At 38.8% G+C, this 21,132-nt stretch overlaps 1 protein-coding gene and 1 long non-coding RNA gene across 2 annotated transcripts in view; both read left to right on the top strand.

The window, feature by feature from the left end:
• LOC126020538 (uncharacterized) overlaps positions 1 to 21,132 on the top strand; it is a 725,825-nt gene that overhangs the window by 272,731 nt on the left and 431,962 nt on the right. The window lies entirely within an intron of this gene.
• CREB5 (cAMP responsive element binding protein 5) overlaps positions 20,365 to 21,132 on the top strand; it is a 426,942-nt gene continuing 426,174 nt past the window's right edge. The window contains exon 1 of the mRNA XM_049781993.1: positions 20,365 to 20,449. Within this exon, the coding sequence (XP_049637950.1) occupies positions 20,396 to 20,449 (54 nt within the window). The 5' untranslated portion in view covers positions 20,365 to 20,395. The remainder of the gene's footprint in view (positions 20,450 to 21,132) is intronic.

The raw sequence follows: 21,132 nt of genomic DNA on the forward strand, positions 1-21,132 counted from the left end.
TAGATCTGAGCCCCCAATTCCCCCAAAGTTAAAATTAGGATTTGTAAAATCCTAACTCAAGCCAAACAAGTCTACACTATTGAGAGAGAAAAATTATATTTGAAGAGTTATAGAGATAATAATAGTTAAGGAACTTGCCTGGCCTTCCTCCAACCACTGTGATACCCTGCACCACATATGGTCCTCTCAGTATGATTAGGAAAGCCAGCAATAACCCCTAAGGACTTGTGAATGTGTATGTAGTCCAAATCCTCCTTCTCTGCCCAACTAATATTTGATGCACTTTCATGACCTCAATTAAAATGTTCTTTTGTTTTGTTTTGTTTTGTTTTGTTTTGGGCCAGACCTGGTGACACTCAGGGGTTACTCCTGGTTATGTGCTCAGAAATTACTCCTGGCTTGGGGGACCATATGGGACGCTGGAAGATCAAACCACGGTCCGTCCTAAGCTAGCGCAGGCAAGGCAGATGCCCCTCACACCACTGCTCTGGCCCCTAAAGTGTTCTTTTAACCTCTAAATTCAAAATCTAATATTAACTGCTGAGATAAATGTTTTTTTAATGTCCTAGCTGTTTGGTTAAAGGTCACTTTAATGTTTTTTTATAGAAAAACATCATTTTAGATAACAATTAGAGCTAACATCATTTTAGATAATATTAGAGCTAATGCCTATTATGTATTTACTATACACCAGAAATTATTCATTGCACATTCTATATATTCTATATAGCAATAAACTGTTATATATTTAAAATGAATATCTCTTCCAAACAAGGCTTTGAAATAGAATTCTTCATTTAGTGGTCAGGAAACTTGAGCCGAGAAATTAAGTTATCTACCCAAGGTAACACTGCAATGGGTTGACACTAGGCAGTGTGACCTCAAGCTGTAACTAAGGTAATGACAGAAAATCATTATCTCTAGGTCTGTGTTTAGATTCCCATAGTGCCAGCCTCTGTGGGCTAGATTATAGAGGCCCTTTATTCCTTCCTGTTTCCCCTCTAGCTCTCACTTTTTGGATGCCAGGCCATCTTTGGTGACTGTCTTATGTACTTCTTCTTGCATGAAGTAGGCTGTGTTGTTTTGGCAGTGAGGTGAGCATCAACTTCATCTTTTCTAGCCTCTGTCCTAGCCTGGATATGTTTGTAATTGCTACATCACTTCCCAGGTAACTCATCCTTGACCTTATGTTCCTAGGAACAATGAAGATGAGGAAAGTTTACAGGTTTGAGTCTCTCTGCAGCCTGAGTTCTGTGCATTTATCTGTACTCCTAGGATCAGTCCTACTTCTCAATAGCTTAGTACTTTTTCCCTCCTTACCTTCCTCTCTTTAGCCATAGAATCTTTGGTCCCCTTGGCCATATCTATTTCTTTGTCTTTGCAAACCTTTCTACCTGAAATACTATCCTTCCTCTTCTCCAACTGATCTAGACATTCTTCAGGTGTGACTCCTGCTCCTCCTTAGACCACAATGTAGAGCCCCCCGCTTTAACAAAGGTCCCTGGATCCCCAAGACATAGTACAGTGGTTACTTGCATGTTGCAGGCCCGTGTTTGATTTCCAAGCATCATAAAATGCTCACCCCATCCCCACTAGAAGGGATCCCTGAGCACAGATCCAGGACTAAACTCTGAACACTGCTGGATGTAGTTTCTAAACCAACCAACCAACCAACCAACCAACCAACCAACCAACCAACTAACCAGCAAAGAAGCAAAAAAAAGAAAGACCTTTCATCTGTCTTTTCCCACAGCCCTGTCATCCACTTTATCTTATAGAACTTTGTAACAACAAAGCATTTCTTGCTCCCTAACTTGTTTCTTCACCTATGATTTTTGCTTATTTTTGCTTTGTGACAATAAAAACCCTCATCTGTCTTCATTAAATTTCCTTCCTCCTGTTCTTTCTATCCCTAATGTCCTCCAGAGATATTTGCTGCAAGATCAACAAGTCTGGGAGGAAGAAGGAAAACAGGGAAGAAAGTGGCTCTTTTAACTGCTTGCAAATTCTACCCTATCCTGAAAGAGGTGTCTTTGATGGTGCCCACAGAGCAGCCAAACCCAACATAGGAATGTGAAGACAACAGATGAATTAGGGCAGCCTTGTGGAAGTGCCCAGAGGCAGTTTATTTGGCCAGATATTTTTGGGAGTGTCTCATTGTCACCTTTGGGTCCATGACCCTGGCTCATTCAGAGGAGCCTCTCCTGCTGTTTGAAGATTCTGCCTGGTATGCTGGAGTGTGCTGTTAAATGGATGGTGAATGCTATGAAATTTGGTTTCTCACAGCTTCATTTTTAAAGGGATTTTCTGTAGCCTGCCTTTGTTGGCAAACTTGCTTGCTTTATCTTACTTTAGCTTATTGAATCTCCAGGTTCAGATCAGACTTCCAGTTGACTCTGGGTCAACCCTGACACTGAGATTATCTTCCTTTCCGAGAGAGAAATCTTTGGATGCATTGGGTAACTGCAAAGTGTGGCCTCACAAGGGGAGAAGCTTGTTCTCCTAGGCTGCTTTTCACAGAGATCTCTGAGTTTCTTTCTTACTGGGAGGAAGAAGCTAGCTGGGACACACCCAGAAATGCTGTGTTTACTCCTGGCTCTATGCTCAGGGATCACTCCTATTGGAACTCAGGGGACCAAGTATGATAGCCAGCCTGCATTAAGTTCAACCACATGTAAGATAAATGCCTTAACCCCATGTTCAAGACTATTTTTAGAAAGTGGATGAGTTTACCAACTCTGTTCTCAGAGAACCATGTAATGCCAGGTATGAAAGTTGGGTCTCTTGCATGCAACCATATGCTCAGTCCTTTGTGTTATTGGCACCAACTTCTTTGAGGTTTATTTGTAGGAGAGGTGTGTCAGGTATGGTTTGAGGTGCAAGTACTGGCCCGTGTTGGAAAGTTCAAGAATAAATAATGAGCTTGGGTTTTGGGGTGTATGCTGGTCAGACCCGGCCTCAGTTTTTGTGGCTGTTGACTGGTAACTATTGGTTTCTAATGAGAGATGGGAGTCTTAATCTCACCATGTGTGGGATGTGCCCTGTGGGGCTATGTTTTGTAGGCAGTGAAGTTAAGGCTTGCCCGGAAAAAATAACATGTTTTCCATGCCTGGTGCTGGAGCTGTTTGCCCAGTGACTGGCTGATTGGTGGTTTGGGGAAGAAAGGACATATTGGTAAACCTGGGCATCCGGAGGATGTGTGTGTGTGTGTGTGTGTGTGTGTGTGTGTGTGTGTGTGTGTGTGTGTAAGGGCTTGTTTCTGTTTCTTTGGAAACAGTAGAAGGCAAAGGAAGAAATAAAGATGATACTCCTACTTCAAGGCCTTTTAAAAACCATACAGATAGTAGCTTGTCACCATTAAATCCCATCACTTCAAGGAAACTTAGGATGTTATCACAGGGGGTGGGGGAGTGGGGATAGGGAAATAGAAGATTTTTAGAAATCTCTGAGAACCTTGTCATCTTGAGCATACTCCAACCACTTTTCTGAGCTAGTCTGTATTCCTTCCTGAGCCAATTCAGAGAGTGTCTACTTCAGTAGACAAATCAAAGATGGTTCTAATCAAGGTTTTCCATGATGAAAATGCTTTTCTGAGTTTAAAAATGCCTGACACAGGGGCGAGAGAGCGAGGGCCTCGGGAGCAAGCAGGCGTGGGCGAGACAGTCATTCAGACCCAGGGAGATGAAATGACTAATTCAAGGTCACACTGTCGAGGATGGAATCCAGACCCTCCAATTTCCTTATTGATGAAGTCACTGAGATATGGAGCAACTCACAATATAGTTACTGCCCCACCCGTGTAGCCTGAAACATGACTCTTCTCTCAATCAAGTATTGTACATTGGCTAAGGCATTTGACCAGGTTGGGAAGTCTCTCCAGATACCCGTAATCTTCCTGGCAGAAAAACGGCCCACATACTCTACTAAGCTCCAGAAGAAGGTTCTCTACCTCTACTGAGGCTGCCCTCCCAAGCTGAAGAAATAGAGTTGAAATGTGGTCTTCTCATTGCAGCATGATAGTTTAGAATATGACTTCAGATGCTGAAAGAAAGGGGACTGTTGATGGGAATGTCTGCTGTTCCAGTCTTTTTGGGAAAACGATATGGGCATTAAAAAAAAAAAAACAAACCCTAGAAATTGAGCTCCCATTTAACCCAGCAATATTGCTCCTGGGAATATATACCCTATGGATCCAGAAACAATGCAGGGAAGTAATTTGCACTCTTATATTCATTGTAGCACTATTTACAATAGCCAGAATCTGGAAACAACTCAAGTGCCTGAGAACAGATGAGTGGATAAAGAAACTATGGTAGATCTATGTCATGGAAAGCTATGCAGCCATTATGAAAAAATGAAGTCATGAAATTTGTTTATACCTGGATAAATGTGAAGAATGCTCTGCTAACTGAAATGAGTAAGAGGAAAAATGATAGGCAAAGAATAATTGCATTATAGAATGCCCACTCACATACACACACCCTATAGTATGATAATAATACCTAAAAGACAACAGAACATGGCCCAGGAAATGTATTTATGGTAGGAAGCTTGCAACTAAAGGGGGTGGGGCTTTCAATTACAGAGAGAGGGGACTGCTGTGACAATGATAGTTGGAAGTGATGACTGGCCACAAACTGGCTGCTGAAAAGAGATAAAGTGATATGCCTGACACCCGTTTGGTAATAGTATTATAAACCACTGTGACTAAAAGGAAAAAAAAGGAAAGGAGAGAAGGAAAAGGGAGGGGTGGGAGAGGGAGAGAAAAATGTCTGCCTAGAGACAATCTGAAGGAGGTGAGACAGGTTGGAAAAGGTGACTTCGATGATGAGACATACACAGTGAAGGAGATGGGTGTTGGGACATGGCATGACTGAAACCATGAACAACTTTGGAATTCAATCTTATGGTGATTAAATAAGAAAACTAAAAAAAAATCAAGAAAAGTGAAAAAATGATTCTGGATTGAACTTGTGGAAGTTTACCTTCTCATTCTGCAACTTACTAGGAATTGGATAACATATTCACTTATTCATCTTCATTTCATCTTTGTTAACATTGATGAGAGCACCTATTCATAAAAAATAAATAATTCTGAGTTAAAAAATTTCTGACACAGAGAATGCAGTGGTACATGGCAGAGAGATTTTTATTGACTAGAATTTTGACTACTGCAAGAAACTAAGAATGTGCTAAGCTCTGCATACTTATACCTTTTCTGCATCAGAGGTGACCTGCTCCCAAGGTCAGAAGTCTCGGGCTATTCATCTTTCACTCTTTAATTTTTAGGTTAAGAAATGTTGCTATTATTGAGATGTTATCACCCCATTTTCCCAAGTGGTTAAAATGGATAAAGTGTTCATTGTACTGTGATGTCCTCCCCTCCACCCTCTGATAGCCAATGAACTCTTCATACCTTATTTTTAAAAATAAAAATGGAGAAGGGAAATCTGAAGAAGAAAAGAAAGTAAGGAAGAGCAATAGTGTACATAAGCATTCAGATGATAAAGAAAAAAATATTCTAACAAAAAGTCAGTTTGCTTTGCTAAAGGAAGATTTAAGTTCTTTTCTGGCTAGACCAGAGAGTACATGTAAAAATTCACCCTTAAATAGTGTTGATCTTATTTATAATGACTTCAGGTAAGCCTAAATGCATCTAGTGATAAGAAAGCATTGTTTTTCAACTTATCTTGGTTCTCTTTCAAGCTCAAATATTTTCTCTCTCTACTGTGACTGAAGTCTGGACTGTAGTCAAACATATATGGTGTGGAGTTGGGGAAGATGAGCTTACCTAGCAAAGGGCCTTACCTTACTTGCAGGTCTGTGGGCCATAATAATGCTCCAGGAAGATAAATGCATTCTGTGCTGATCTAGCTCTGGTTCCTCTGAGTACAGGATGAGGAATTGTTTTTTTTGTTTTTGTTTTTGTTTTTGTTTTTGTTTTGTGCTCAGCCAGTTATAGCCAACTCAATTGACCCAAATAGACAGGTTAGCTGGTAAGTTGTGGAACTAGGCTTTGAAAAGACTGGCCTCCAATTCAGTTCTCAACTACACATTTCATTGAAAAGACAATATCATTCTGTTTAGGAATATCCTGTTTGGGAGTATAGTGTTAGTTGGTAGGTAAGGTTGAGTGTTATAATTGTTATACTATGGGGCCAGTGAGGTGGCGCTAGAGGTAAGGTGTCTGCCTTGCAAGTGCTAGCCAAGGAAGGACCACGGTTCGATCCCCCGGCGTCCCATATGGTCTCCCCAAGCTGGGAGCAATTTCTGAGCACTTAGCCAGGAGTAACCCCTGAGCATCAAATGGGTGTGGCCCCAAAAACAAAAAAAATTGTTATACTATTAAAGAATCATAGAAGATCAGGTCCTCTTTTTAGAGTTTTAAAATAATTCATCTCTTTACATCTGTTGTTGAGATGGACAAACTCTGTACCATCCAGCAGCACCTTGTATTTACCATAGGAGAATGGACAATAAATATAATAACTACACTTTTATAGCTCCCCTACAGTTTATAAAATGCTTTCTAAATATCTTCTGTTGGCTCTTTCCTGTCCTTTGTAAAGTAGATAACAATGCTATTGTCTATAGTCTCTTCTCCCAGTAAGAAAAATAATGTTCAGAGAAGTGAAGTAACTTGTCCAGGAACATATACTAATAAGCATAGAAAGCTGAGATTTACTGATTGATTTTGTAACAGAAACTTTGCTTCTCTGGTCATAATGTTAGGGTTACCACAACTAATACTGTCTTATGTATTAACATTAATTTCATAATGAAGTTTAAATTTAAAACTAAATTTAAATTAAAGCCCTTACTTTTACCACAATGGAAAGATTGTTCAAGGTTGTAGTGTGTGAGTATGTCTGTGCATACATATATATGCCTTGAATTGACATATTTTTCTTTTCTTTTTTGGGATCACTCCTGGCAGGGCTCAGGGTTACCTTATTGAGTGCTATGGATCAAACCAGAGTGGGCTACATGCAAGGCAAATTCCCCTCTACGGTACTATCTCTCTGATTCCTTGAACTGACATTTTCATGAGAAATATTTAACTCTGAAAGGAAATCATGTAGTAGCAGATGTTGTTAGTGAAACAGCATTGCTTCTCATGACCCCTGAAGTTTCATAGCACTTGCTTAAGCTACTTTATGGCCTTTAAACTCTGCTTTCACCATCAGACCTTCCCTGCCTTGAACAGGGCTCTTTCCATGAAGGCTTCATGTTCTTAGCACAAGGCCTTATGCATATGCTCAGAGAACCCTTAAGGAAAGAGGGAATGAAAGACCCCTCTGTCTTTGTCTCTGATCCTATACCAAAGCATGCTGAGTTTGAAACCTTTTTGAACAAGTCCTCCAAGATAGGTAATCAATCACTGTCTCCAATCTACTTTCCATGTAGCAGCCAGGAACAATGCCCTGTGAGAGTCCTTCAGTCCCCTCCCTGAGCAGCTGTTAGTTGACCAAGTGGCTCTGGGGGCTGGCCCGGTCTCTCTTCCCTATTGCTCAGCCTTGTTTATCAATGGAATGTCTGGGAGACCACCCTCCAGTGCCCTCCACTCTGCTTCCTGTCCCATTCCCTTTTATGCCTTTATGACTTCCCTCTTGGAAAAGTCCAGGTTTGGGCTATTTCCCAGGACCTGACCTATACCCTAGTGCAAAGACCACATTCAGGCTGAGGGAGGGAACTTAGGTTTGGGAGAGAAGGGGAATGAAAAAAAGGCTTCTTTCCCTCTCGGTGTCAATTTGGCATGTTGACTGAAAAATGGTACTGTTGTCTTGGGGCTGAGCCCTGAGGATAGATGCAGCTGGCCCCTGCGTTTGTTTGTGACTGGCTCAGGCCTTGAATGAATTGAAGTCTGGTTCTGTGTAACCTCTTGTGGGTGGTGGTTCAAGGAAAGGACTTTTTTATTTTCCCCATGTCCATTTTCCAGGGTGTCTTACTGGATTTGTGGTTTCAGTGAGTGGCTCTTTTGTTTAATAGGAAGTTGAGAAGAACATTAAGGACTTTGCTACTCTAGGAAAGCAATTAAGTGATCCACCAAATACAGCCTATTTCTGCACTTTACAAGTTTGAGGGACCTTAACTGTGGTGAACTGTGGAGAGGTAATGCGAATTTTTTTTTATTTTGCTAAAGAAACTCAGAACCCACCTTGGGGTTATATGATGGACTAAGTATCAGTTTTGAGACCACCTCCTGTAAGGAGAAGAAATAACCTCTATAATGTATTAATATACCCACAGGTACACTTACTCCCTCTTCTCAAAAATAAAAAGTGACTTCCCAAAGAGAAAAAAGTATGAATGTGTTTATACATTTGAATGAATGAGCTGGTGTTTGTCTGTTTTGAGCTCTAAGTTTTCTTACTAAGAAGTTAGAGATCAACAAACACTCTTCTAGTAAGTTTTCTCTGAAAAGGTGGCTGCCATCAATAAAACAGTAGTAACATTAGAGTAGAATTTAGAACCTTATGATTTTCTCCACCAAATTCTATTTTTGTTGTTGTTGTTGTTGCTTGTTTGTGTGTAGTAATGGAATGGTGCTTAGGGCTTTTCCTAACTCTTCCTTCAGGGATCACCCTTGGTAAGCCTGGTGGACCAAATGTGGTACCAGGATCAAATATGGGTCAGCCATGTGCAATGCAAGGACCCTGTCTATTTTACTATCACTCTAGCCAAAATGTAAAATAAAGGAAAAAGTGATCTTTTCTGATAGAGCAATTAACAGGAGCAAGAAGGCATTTGAGCAAGAAGAGTACTTCTGCCTGGAGCCAATGCTTTTCCTAGCTACTTTTGAGTCAACACAACTTAAAACTGCACAACTTAGCTGAAAAGGAGAGACTGTGGGGAGAGAAAACTTTGGCAAGTCAAATTCACCTGAAAAACTCGACTCCAGTTCATGCAGTTTACCCACCAGTTATCTCAATGGACTGAGCAAGTTTGTGCTTAGATTTTGGCAACAGTTCCCCAGGCCTCCCTCGCATGGAAAAGGAATGATGATTTCACATTCTCTTTTTGAATATTCATAATGTTTTCATTGGCATTAAATTCATTCTCATCTTAAACTTAACTTTGCCCCCCCCATTTTTTTAGAACTGTTTGGAAAGAATAAAGTGGTGGTATGCTTTTAAGAACCTTATTTTTATTTTCGCTGTTGTTGCTGACTTTGTTTTTATTGACTCACAGTTACTCTTAGCTACTTTTGAGTTTGAAACCAGGGACTAGCACGGTTGTGTTTTTTCTTCTTTGCAAAAACTACGGGTTGTGGTGTAGGGACCTATGATGGAGCATCCAACTGTTCATCCCTGTCCTCCCTGATGCAAAAATGCTAGTGTAACCTTCTATTTACAGTAGTCACAAAAAATGGACTTCATCTTGTTTCCAAATCTTACTGAGCTATGCAATGAAAGGATAGCTTCTTTACAAAAATAGATCAAAGTATGTTTTTTTTTTAACAAAAACCTCATTAGGATGGTAGCAATTCTATTACTAATAGATTTTTTTATTTAACATAGCCTTTTAAGTTGCCCTGCTCTGTCAAATGTTCCTGTTTGACATTTGCAGCACACTGTGTGAAGAAGCTGAAGTGAGTCTTCGAGTGCCATTTTACTTTGTATTCAATAGACCTAGATGACTGCTCTAGATCAAACTTGGGAACCTTTCCTATGCTCTGGAGTCCAGGGAGAAAAGAACCCAGGTCCTAACAATAATTCTAACAATTCTAACAATTCTCAGATGTGTTTTAATAGTAATCACAAGAGTCAGGAGGAAGATAAAATAACGCATCATTGGCATTGGCATTAAGTGATTACAACTGACTTTTAAATACAGGGTTACACTTCCATATTACAGATTCATTCATGTGCAAAAGAACTAGTCTCAGTTGCAAAGGCTGCACTATTGTTGTGGGGTAGGGACCTTCAGTGGAGCACCCAACTGTGCTTTCCTGTCTCCCCCAACACCTGAAAAATGCCAGTAGTAATCCCCCAGTTACAGTGGGCACAAAAAAATGGAGTCAAGAAGCAATGAAGTCAAGAACACAAAACTGTGGGACTCAAATTTTAACAACCAAATTTAAAAGGTGCTGTCAAGATGGCAGGCTGAGAGCGGGAGATAAAGGAACCTGGAAAAATTGGGATAGGTATATTGGTGGGATTGGTGTTGGAACATTGCATGTCTAAAACTCAGTTATGAATTACTTTGAAAATATTGGTCTTTTAATTTAAAATTTTAAAATAAAAAGCATATTTGAATGTGCAAAAAGAAAACCAAAGCCAGAAATTTGTTTGTTTTTTTCAGAACACTTAAAAATATTCACTTTACACAAAACAGACCTAAAACTAAATGTACTTACATGTCTTAAAAATTAGTCAAAGACAGAGAAACCTCATTTAGGAATGCATGATAATTCAAAAGAGACAGAATTTACTATTGCAGAGCAAAAGAGATTCGCTACTATACTGAGAGTGGAATTTTCCTGGATTCTCTAAAGGGGAGATGCTCTTGACCAGTTGAAAGAATAAATCCAATTTTAAATTTTCTCTTTATTATTCTACTTTTATTTTGGAATTTTATGGAGGCAATTATATTAATGCATGATTAGAAGACATTTTTGGAAAGATACAATGACAATGCCAACTAATTTCTGATCGCATATTCCAAATTTTGTTTGATTTTCTTACCCTTTCCTTTGATTTGTCCGTACTGGGAGCTGGTCACGGTGTGTTGCATTTCAGCTTGTCTTCTGAGGATGTATTCATCCCATTAGAGACCGGTTAAGTTATTTGGCTGTGCTCAATATATAAATCAAATCCTGACAGTTTTTAGGTCAAGTAGTTTACCTGTTCGCATGTGAAATGATTTTTTTTCTTTTGGGGCAATACAATTGGAGAGGACTTGGGTCATGTCCTGTGGAGTCAGTGCTTAGGGCTATTCCTGCCTCTGTGCTCAGGAATTGATCATGGTTGTACTTGGTTTTGGAAAATCAACCAAGACCAGCCACATACAAAGAAAGCACTTCACTCCCTGTATTTTATTATATCTCTGTCTGGCCCCTAAAATATTCTGAATCAACTTGTCTTGGAGATGGAGAGTGTTCTGCAAAGAATACTTTGTACTTGACGGGAGCAAAATGAAGAATCAAGACCTAACTACAAACACACACACACTCACACACACACACATACACACACACACACACACACACACATACACGTGCTCACACATCACAGTGTCTTTTTCAATGTAGTAGTATCTCGGAAGTCCAGCACGGGGCTTCAGTGTGTTGTGAACTATTGAACTCAACAGATTGAAAAACTGAAAGGGAAGCCTGTATGAAACACAAGTAGAAGTTAGCCAGGAACTCTGAAAAGAGGCCTCCTCACTGAAGAAACATATGGAAAACTTAGAGGGGAAAAAAAGAGAGGAATCTAACATATGAAACCCCAATCCCTCTGGAATGCTTTCTCATACATAGTATAAACGCCACATAAATAAAACCACAAACCTCGGCAAAGTACACGAGAGGCCCTGAGCCCACAGTACTCTCTCCAGTGGGACCTCCTTGGAAAAGCCGTGAGATGTCAGAGACAAAGTAGATTGAAAATCGTTGCTCCTGGGAATAGTGGGCTAGGGTTGCAAAAGGACTCTGGACACTCTGTCAGCCAAGGGTTTATTGTCGAAGAGGTCACTTAGGTAGTATTCTTATTGCAGGGTTATTTCTAGCTTTGGGGGAGCCCAATGTTTGAATTCAGTGATTTCAGGTTTGGCTAGAGATGTGATAGTGAACTGCAAGGGCCTATGTAAGGTTGAGTATATCCAGGAACGATTCTGCCTTGAAACTGCCCAGTAATACTCCCCGTTCTTGCTCTGTTCTAGTGAAATTTCTATTTGGAGACACAGCCCCACTCTTGGTCTTGGTCTTGTTCTCTGTGCAAATCTCTCGTTTAAAAACATTGCAGCCTTCAAGGCATTTCAAACTGGAGGGCTGAAATGTCACTTTTAATGCAGGGTTAAAAAGGTCACACAGCTGCAAATAATAATAGCCCAATGAAATTCAGATTCTTCCTGCAACCCAGTTCAAGAATAACACTCAAACAGGAAACAAGCCTACTAGATCTTTTTACCAGTAAAGCTAGTAAGAACACAAGTGACAAAAATGTGAGTGTGTGTAAGCGTGTGTGGGGTGGGGTAGGGGAGGCGAAAAACAAGGCAGGGAAGCGCACACACACACACACACACACACACACACACACACACACACACACACATACACACACACAGGTTTAGTTTTACAGAGAGACGATGCAGAAAAACAAGGGGAGAAATATAAATCCACAGAAAGGGATGCAAAAATTTACTCCCAAATATTTGTTTTTATTAGACTGAATTTCAAATGCATTTCTTTTTCAATTTTAAGTTGCAATCTCAGGCTTGTAAAACTAATGTTTTATTTTCCTTATTTTGACGATCTTTTAAAATATGATCTCTTAAAATAGTTCTGTTTTATATTGTTCTACGAAAACAATCCTATTTTACAAATGAGCAAATAACATAGTGATAATTGCATTATCCTTCCCAAAGAAATGAACATTTCCCCACAGATTGGACATATAATTCAGCTAGCTATGTGTTAGGAAAACCAACCTGCATATTTCATTGTGCTTTATTTTTATTTTTCTGATTTTATTTTATTGAAACCACTGTGATCTACAAACTCGTTCATAGTTGAATTTCAGGTAAACAGTGAGTCAGCCATTCCCACCACCAGTGTTGGCCTCCCTCCACCGATTCCCAGAGTGCGTCCTATATCACCATCCTTTGCCCCCTCGGCTGCCAGTATAACAGACCCATTTGAGTTTAGATTGTTAAAGTTTGGGTTTCTTGCTTCTATTGTGGTTGACTTTGGCTTGGATATTTAGTTCTGTTCCTTTTTTCTCGACCAATGTATCTGAGACCACTTGGCCTCTGACCCCCATTCTTTCTTTTTTTTTTCTTTTCTTTTAGTTTTATAGAGAAACTGCATATTATATTTTAAAATAGGGGATATTGTAGAATAAAATAACTTGGAGTACATTATAGTCTTTGTGTTGAATTCTTATATTTTATGGCTCTTTGTCTCTGACCAACAAAGTGAAAAAATATTCACATTTTTTTTTCGGAAACACAAAATACAAATTTATTGTATTTTATTGCCTAACTGAATTAATATAATGTTTTCTCAAAGCAGCAGAGCTGATTGATCTGGACTGTGAAGAAATGACTAAGTTAAGATACTCTTGTTTGTTAGCTTCCAAGAGCACTTTAGGAATGATTAGTTTCCTCTTCTCCCACCCTTTCTGGAAGACTTATGAACTTAACAGGAAGCAGATCTCTTTCACAGGAATCCTGACATGCTCACTCATTCTTTCTATACTCACAAGAGAGCAGTAAATGCTAGAGATATTTTTAACATCACTGTAATTCAAGCTCTTGTTTCAAATCTACATGGCATTTACACCCAATTTCATAGTACTAGAGAGATGGAGATGTAGAACTATTGTTACTAGTACACATTTCTATTTATGGTTTTAGTTTGCTGTTGTGACTTTCTCATCACTGGCAGTCTTCGTAAGAATTCACATTAGATATCAGCTAAAACATTTGTCAGTATCTTATTCCAAGACGCATAACACTGTATGAATCTAGTTAGTGCTTTAGGAGGGAAATTGTGCCATTCCACTAAGATTGGTATTTGATGTTCACTAAGGATCAGCAGTAATTTTCTATGACTCTCATGAAGAATACCTTGAGGCTCATAGCAGCAAATAAGATGATGGAGGGTTTTACCCTTTGAGTTCAGTTGTTGCTCGTGTTTTTAAAAATGCATATTTACAGTATTTCGTATGACTATACCAATCTTTAGTAACATTTGTTTTTTTTTTTTGCAATGTTTGCCCTTCATGAAATGGTCTTTCCAAATATATCCTAAGTAGCTGGCAAAGCACATGAATGAATGGATTGCATCAGCCATTGTGGAAGATTCCCCATTTTAGCCTAGGAGGAATTTGTGGGGTCAACTGTTGAACAATGAGAGATTCTTGCTCATTGGGAGACCAGAGGAATCCAGTGGCAGTTGAGGGTTTGCATTGTAAATCAAGTCTGTCATCTCCTTGTCAACTACAAAAAAACTTTTCTCACTTTATGCACTGCTAAAGATTTGCTATTAGGGTTTTGTGTAGTTTTCCAAAAATGGGTGGAAAATTTAGGCTCACGAGACATTTTTTTCTAGTACATTTTGAATCTGAACTATGGAGAAACAGAACTATATATAACACTATTTAGAATTTTGTAAATGATGAGACAGTACTTTCCACAATTGTGCTTGTGTCTAAAGAAAGTTACCAGAATTCAAGTTATAGTATTTCTTCTGGGTTGCTCAATGGGAATGGCCAGCAGCTCACATCTTGTTAGTAGACTGGACTTCAGTGTCTTGATGGATTGAATTTATAATGAATTGAAATATCTAATGAAAACTAGCTTAATTTTATTGTTCTCTTTAAGAGCAACTTTAGCTCTGCACAGACCTCCACACATAGCCCCTAGCCCATAGCCCACTCAATTGGAAGGGAATTTTTTTTTTTTTTTGGCCATAACTGGGAACAGGTGGAATATGTGGCCTGCACAACCTCTTGCTTCACTGAAAACTTGGTTTTGTGCCAAAAAATTTGAGAACTTCTGCCTTAGAAATAAAGAAAAGACAAGCTATTGGGGGGTGGTTTATTGTAATGATTCAACCTTTCATTATCCATTCCACTAATATTAATTGAATACCTGTTATGTCAGTCCTAAGCATTGGGGTCTAAGGGTTGAAAGTGCCAAGGAAAATTTAATTCATGAAAACATCCCAGCTAGTAAAACAACTGTATGGGAAATGAGAGAATGAGGACTGACTTCTGAGGACCAAATGCAGAACAACCTGGCAAAAATAATGTCTGAGTAATTTGCTTCCCTTGATGGATGATAAAAGAATATACATGAGACTTTAGTAGGAGTCTGTTTGTGAGAATAATTATTCCAATATGTTCTAGAAAAGAACCATAATCATAGAACATAAAAATAGACCATGACTCTTAAGTAATACATCACACCAGATCATACTAGTTGATAAAAGTAATGAAGCCTGCGTGGCAGAGTGGTTCCATTTAGTAAAAACGATCACCAACACCTACACAGAAAGGAATGAACAAGGGTGTGCTCTTTGCGGAGACTTAAATGTGGGAACTGCAGAGTATCAAAATAAAGCAGTTGAGGTTCCCACATGTAACCTCAGGCCTTATTAATTATTTAAATGTATTTTATTTACCAACTGCCATTTAACTTTATGACTAGGTTCCACAATTATGTTGGCAAAGTGTTTAGTCCATGGCATCCATCGGATTTCCTATAAAATGGATTATTTTTATGTTTAAAAAATAAAAATGAAATGAAAGCAACATCGGCTCAGTTGAATATATTTTATCTGAACTCCAAACTATTTGAGTTCTGACTGTATTTCTCATGTTCTCTAAACACATCATCTACACTAGGAAGACTCCCTTAAAACTCTAAATCTACTTGACTACACCTTATTCTGTCTCCAAGCACCGATATCATACTATAATTCTATAGTATTTTCTGTTGCTCATGTAGATGCTATAACCAGTTATTAAACTAATGTACTCAGTGGCTAACAAGTAATAGGCATTATGAATCTAACTGTTAAAATACCAGCAATTGGTGTATGGTATATAGTATATGCGGGAGGGCTCTTATTTATAATATAGTTGTCATTATGTCAGAAAAGTTTCTTCTCATTCTACAGGATTCTGTCAGTTTCTTTTTCCACTTTTTAAATTGTTGATTGAATCACCATGAGATTCAGAGTTGTTCATGATTTAGTTTTGGTCATACAATGTCCAACACCCATTGCTTCGCCGGTGCACATTTCCTGCCACCAATGTCATGTTTCCCTTCCATCTAACCCCCTGTTTCCCACCTGCCTGCCTCTTTGGCAGACATTCTCTCTTTCTCTCTCTCTCTTTCTCTATATTTATCTTTCTCTCAATATACATAATACCTTCTCAGTAGCAATTGCAGCCACAGTGCCTTTTTTTTTTATTATGATGACTCTCCTTGAACAGTAGAATCCCAGTCATGACTACTACTATTTGTTGGGCATTAATCTGACTGATATCACTAGTTATTACTTTCAGATGTAGGCTTGCAGTGTATTAGCGATCAATTTTCTAATTTCACCATCATGTAACCTTTTTACATTAATTATGTTCATTGACTTAACAATGATTTATAGCATTATGTAGGTTTAAGCATTGTAAATCAACATCAGTTAACTAGAGAGATAGCTCTGAGGGCTGAAACACATTATTTGGAGGCAGAAGCCCTGGGTTTATTCTCTGCTGCTGCTTTGTTCCCCAAGCACTGCTAAGGTGACCCCTGAGCACAGAGCTAGGGGTCACACTAAGGAACACTAAGCCAAGGGTCACACTTAGTCACGCTAAACAGCACTGGATATGACCTAAAAACCCAAAAATAATTAAATCAGTAAGGATAAATAAATAAATAAATAAATAAATAAATCAGCATCTGTATAGACTACATTACGATCACTATAATGTAATTTCTATCCTTTACTATATAATTGACCTTTTTAAACTTATTACTTACCTGCACCTCTCACCCTTCATTTTGATTTTTATTATTTTTGTTTGTTTTTCGGACTACACTCACTTGTGATTAAGGGTCATTTCAGGTAATGATTGTGAAACAATATGTGGTGTTGGGGATTGGATTGGGGCCATATGTATGCAAGGAAAGTGCCTTACCCTGTATTATCTTTCTGCCCTTAATTAACATTATATTTATGATCAACAAGTATATTTTTGCTTTGCTTCATTAGTTAATTTTGCTTCCTTATTTTCCACATGAGTAAAACCATCCAAAGGGCATCTTTCTGTGACTTATTTCACTTAGCACAATACTTTAGATTTATACACCTCTCAGAATTTCATCTTTTACGTGGTCAATCGTGTGCAGATATTACATCTTTTGTATGTACTCATCATCTGAGAGCACTGAAGCTGTTCCCACTCTTTGTTTGGCTCCTGTGAATAAGGTTGCAGCAAACATGGGAGTTAATATAGTGCATTTGCATATTCTGAATATCTTAACATTGATAGTAAAACAATGCAGCTTTGCCTTTTACTTCTTTGGTAACTGAAGCTCGCAGGTGATGTCCAAGAAAGAACTAGAATACAGAAAACTGCATTTAAGCTAGGGAAGAGTTAAAATGAATGAATTTGAATAATTCCTTTACACACATGCACACATATACAATGCTTCTTCATAATGTAGAAGTGATTTAATGACCTGATCAGTGTGACACAGGTGATGGGCACTCAAGCCCTTGGAATGGAGGGAAAGTAGAGGTGTGGAACTATGACTGGTGATGGTCTGGCAGGAAAGCTTGGGGAAAAATTTACTAGGAAAGCATAGCATATTTAATTACTAGAAACCCCAATTTCACTGCTGTTGATTTCATCTTGAATTGAGATTATCTTCTCAGCTTTAAAGTTTTCTCTTATTTGGAGATTTAGGAGAAAGCTGTTGGCATTCTCTAGGAAAAAAATGGAAAGGTTGAAAACCTTGGTTAAAACTGCCAGTCTGGTTACCAGGGTGCCAGAGGTGGTGATGTGTATATGAAAAGGTTAAAGATTGCTTTAGGCTATGTGATAATAAAATCAATTGAATGAGATAGAAGAAGTCTTTTTACTTATTTTTTACTTTCTTGGGCCACACCCAGCTCAGTGCACTCAATCATTTCCAGAGAAGCTTTAAGGACCTGGGGTGTTAGAGATCCTACCCAAAGCACCTAAATTCAAAGCCTGCTGCACTCCAACTCATTGAGACCTCTCCCTGATCCTGGAGAAGTTACTTTACTTGTTCATGACTTTCCTCTCAAAAAGTGCAAGTGGAAATATCATAAAGATATTTTGTAGTTTTTTTTTGTTCAAAGAATAGAGAAAATGTATTTAAATAATTAAATATAAATATTTAAATAATCACCATACACAGAACTGTCAAGTAATGTCAAATAAGTGTGTAAAACCTATCATTCTAAATGAAAAGGGTATTACTTGTCGAAAGTTCTGTGATGTGTGCCAATCTCTGTGGTGTGAGGGAAAGCAATATGGAGATTCTTCCAAAAGCTGGAAATCAAGCTCCCATATGATCCAGCCATACCACTCCTAGGAATATACCCTAGGAACACAAAAATACAATACAAAAATCCCTTCCTTAACCTATATTGATTGTAGCATATTTACCATAGCAAGTCTCTGGAAACAACCAAGATGCCCTTCAATAGACGAATGGCTAAAGAAACTGTGGTACTTATAAACAATGGAATATTATGCAGCTGTCAGGAGAGATGAAGTCATGAAATTTTCCTATACATGGATGTACATGGAATCTATAATGCTGAGTGAAATAAGTCAGAGAGAGAGAGAGAGAGAGAGAGAGAGAGAGAGAGAGAGAGAGAGAGAGAGAGAGAGAGAGAGACGCAGAATGGTCTCACTCATCTATGGGTTTTAAGAAAAATGAAAGACATTCTTGCAATAATAATTTTCAGACAAAAGAGAGAAGGGCTGGAAGTTACAGCTCACCACATGAAGCTCACCATAAACAGGGATGAGTTTAGTTAGAGAAATAACTATATTTTGAACTATCCTAATAATGAGAATGTATGAGGGAAATAGAAAGCCTGTCTAGAGTCTGTCTAGAGGCTAGGTGGGGGTTTGGTGGGGAGAAGGGAGATTTGGGACACTGGTGATGGGAATGTTGCACTAGTGATGGGTGGTGTTCTTTACATGACTGAAACCCAAATACAATCATGTATGTAATCAAGGTGTTTAAATAAAATATATTTAAAAAATGAGGAAAGAGGGGATAGCATAGTGAAAAAAAAAGTTCTGTGACGAGGAAGAAGAGTGATGTGAGGAATGTTTGCATCTTTATTTATTTAGTTTCTGATTATCCGGCTAACAGTGCTGTTGAAGGCAAATCCTTATTCTGTGTTTTAGGAAAGTGAATTTCCAGCTGTTTTTCAAAGAATATTAGTATTCGGAGGAAGATATAGTGACCTCTAAAGTAAACTTGGTTTCTTTGTAAGATAAAATCACATTCAGAATTGAGGAAGATCTGCCTCTTTCAGGGACAAAGGTGATTTGAGAATGCTTTGTAATTACTGACTGTAATATTTTAGAAAAGCAAATTGCTTCTTGTGCTTAGATATATAGCCCTAAATTTTAATTCTTTTATAGAGCCGAATCCCATGGCAGCACATGTAACATATAAAATAAACTCTAAAATTGGCAAACAGTACAATTTCAGAATGATTTAAACTGTGGAACTTATATTTGCATAGCACATCCTATGATATTTAACATTTTTATGTTGCTGTATAAGATTGGTAACCACAAAGGCATGCTTGTTCAACTTAGCAAAGGTAATTTTATTATGCTAAGTTTCTAATGAATTTACCTTAGAACCTGGGCTGTGGACATGAAAAGACCATTTGATAATTTAACATATGGCTGAGATCAGAGAATAAGGTTTTTCCCTACCAAGAACATTATTCCAGCTAACCTACCAGAACAAAGAGCCAGCAGTCTGAATCTAATATTAATTTTAAATACATTTGTAAAACCAAATTTACAAAAGGTCCAATGTAATTCTGTTTCATTTTTGGATTTATAGTTACCCCTGCTTAACTCAAGTTGACTTTTATTGAGGAATCGAAGGTCTGAAATGATGGGGATTAAAGCCATGGCTTGCCACTATAGTCATTTGCTTGGCTTTGCTCTGTTACCCTGAAAACTTACTGTAGCCAATTTTAGTTTATCCTTTTGTGTGACTCAGGCTTGGTCCTCTTGCTGATTATGAACCCTTCTCTTGATGTCCTAAGTAGCCAGTCCTAAAGGATGAATGTGAACTTGGCTTCAAAATCTTGCATGGATAGAATCTGATCTGATACCCTCTCACTCCCCAAATGCTTTTCCTAAGGTAAAATTCCTGCTGCAACTGTCCCATTACAGAGTTTTTTTCTTCTGTGCATAGTAAATAATCCATGCAAGAGAGCACAGTTGGCTGCAGGGATCCTAATAGAGTTTAACCAGAAGGGGCTCGGGGTCACTGGGATGCGTTTCTCCATTGATTCGGGAGATGGTATATTAAGGGGATGCTGAGTGATTGTCATTCTCTTACTTCTCAGGCAGAAGCAGGAGATATTTATGAATTTATGTTTTCCTCCTCTTTCTCCTCCCTGACTCTTCAGATTTATGAGGAATCCAAGATGAATTTGGAGCAGGAGAGGCCGTTCGTCTGCAGTGCCCCAGGTTGCTCCCAGGTGAGTGTCTGGACTCTCTCTCTGGCATGGAGGGCTGCCCATTGGCAGTGAATTCATTCACCGTTGGCAATGATGCCTGTTGTAGGCTGCTCTCGAGGATACTGACAAAGTGCCCACCATTGCTATTATCATCGCCATTATCTTCATCGTTCTTGTGATGATCATTATTACCCCCTTTATATTTTGAACTACTTCCTTGCTGTCCCTGAAGCCCATCCATGTCAGTCATTTTCACCCTGAGTTTTCCGTTGGAAGTAAGCCAGATGCATCCTGCCCAGCAGATGTTCTGGTTGTTCTTTCAGAAAGTGGGGAGGAGGGCTCCTGCTCTGACACAGCCCCTTAAACATTAGGCCTTTGGGCTGCTAAGATACTTTGCTCAAGTCAGATACTTAAATTCTCTTTCATTCTGATTTTCCCTTTGAATAAAATAAACAAGCCCTGTTATCATTTTTCCCCAGAAGCTACAAGTATTTTTCCCCCATTTATTTTATCTTTCATTTTTTTGTCTGCTGGTGTGTGGGGATTAAATCTCATGTTGCCTCTTGTGGCTGCATTGCATGGACTCTGTGAGAGAGAGAGAGAAGCACTGAGTGCTTAGTCCTTCTGACTCCTGAGGAGCCTGTAACAGTTGTTGTTGCTGCCTGTGCTGTTTCTAGACCAAGTTTCCAGATAGAAACTGGAAA

Source organism: Suncus etruscus, chromosome 10 (genome assembly GCF_024139225.1).
Source record: "Suncus etruscus isolate mSunEtr1 chromosome 10, mSunEtr1.pri.cur, whole genome shotgun sequence".
Lineage (NCBI taxonomy): Eukaryota > Metazoa > Chordata > Mammalia > Eulipotyphla > Soricidae > Suncus > Suncus etruscus.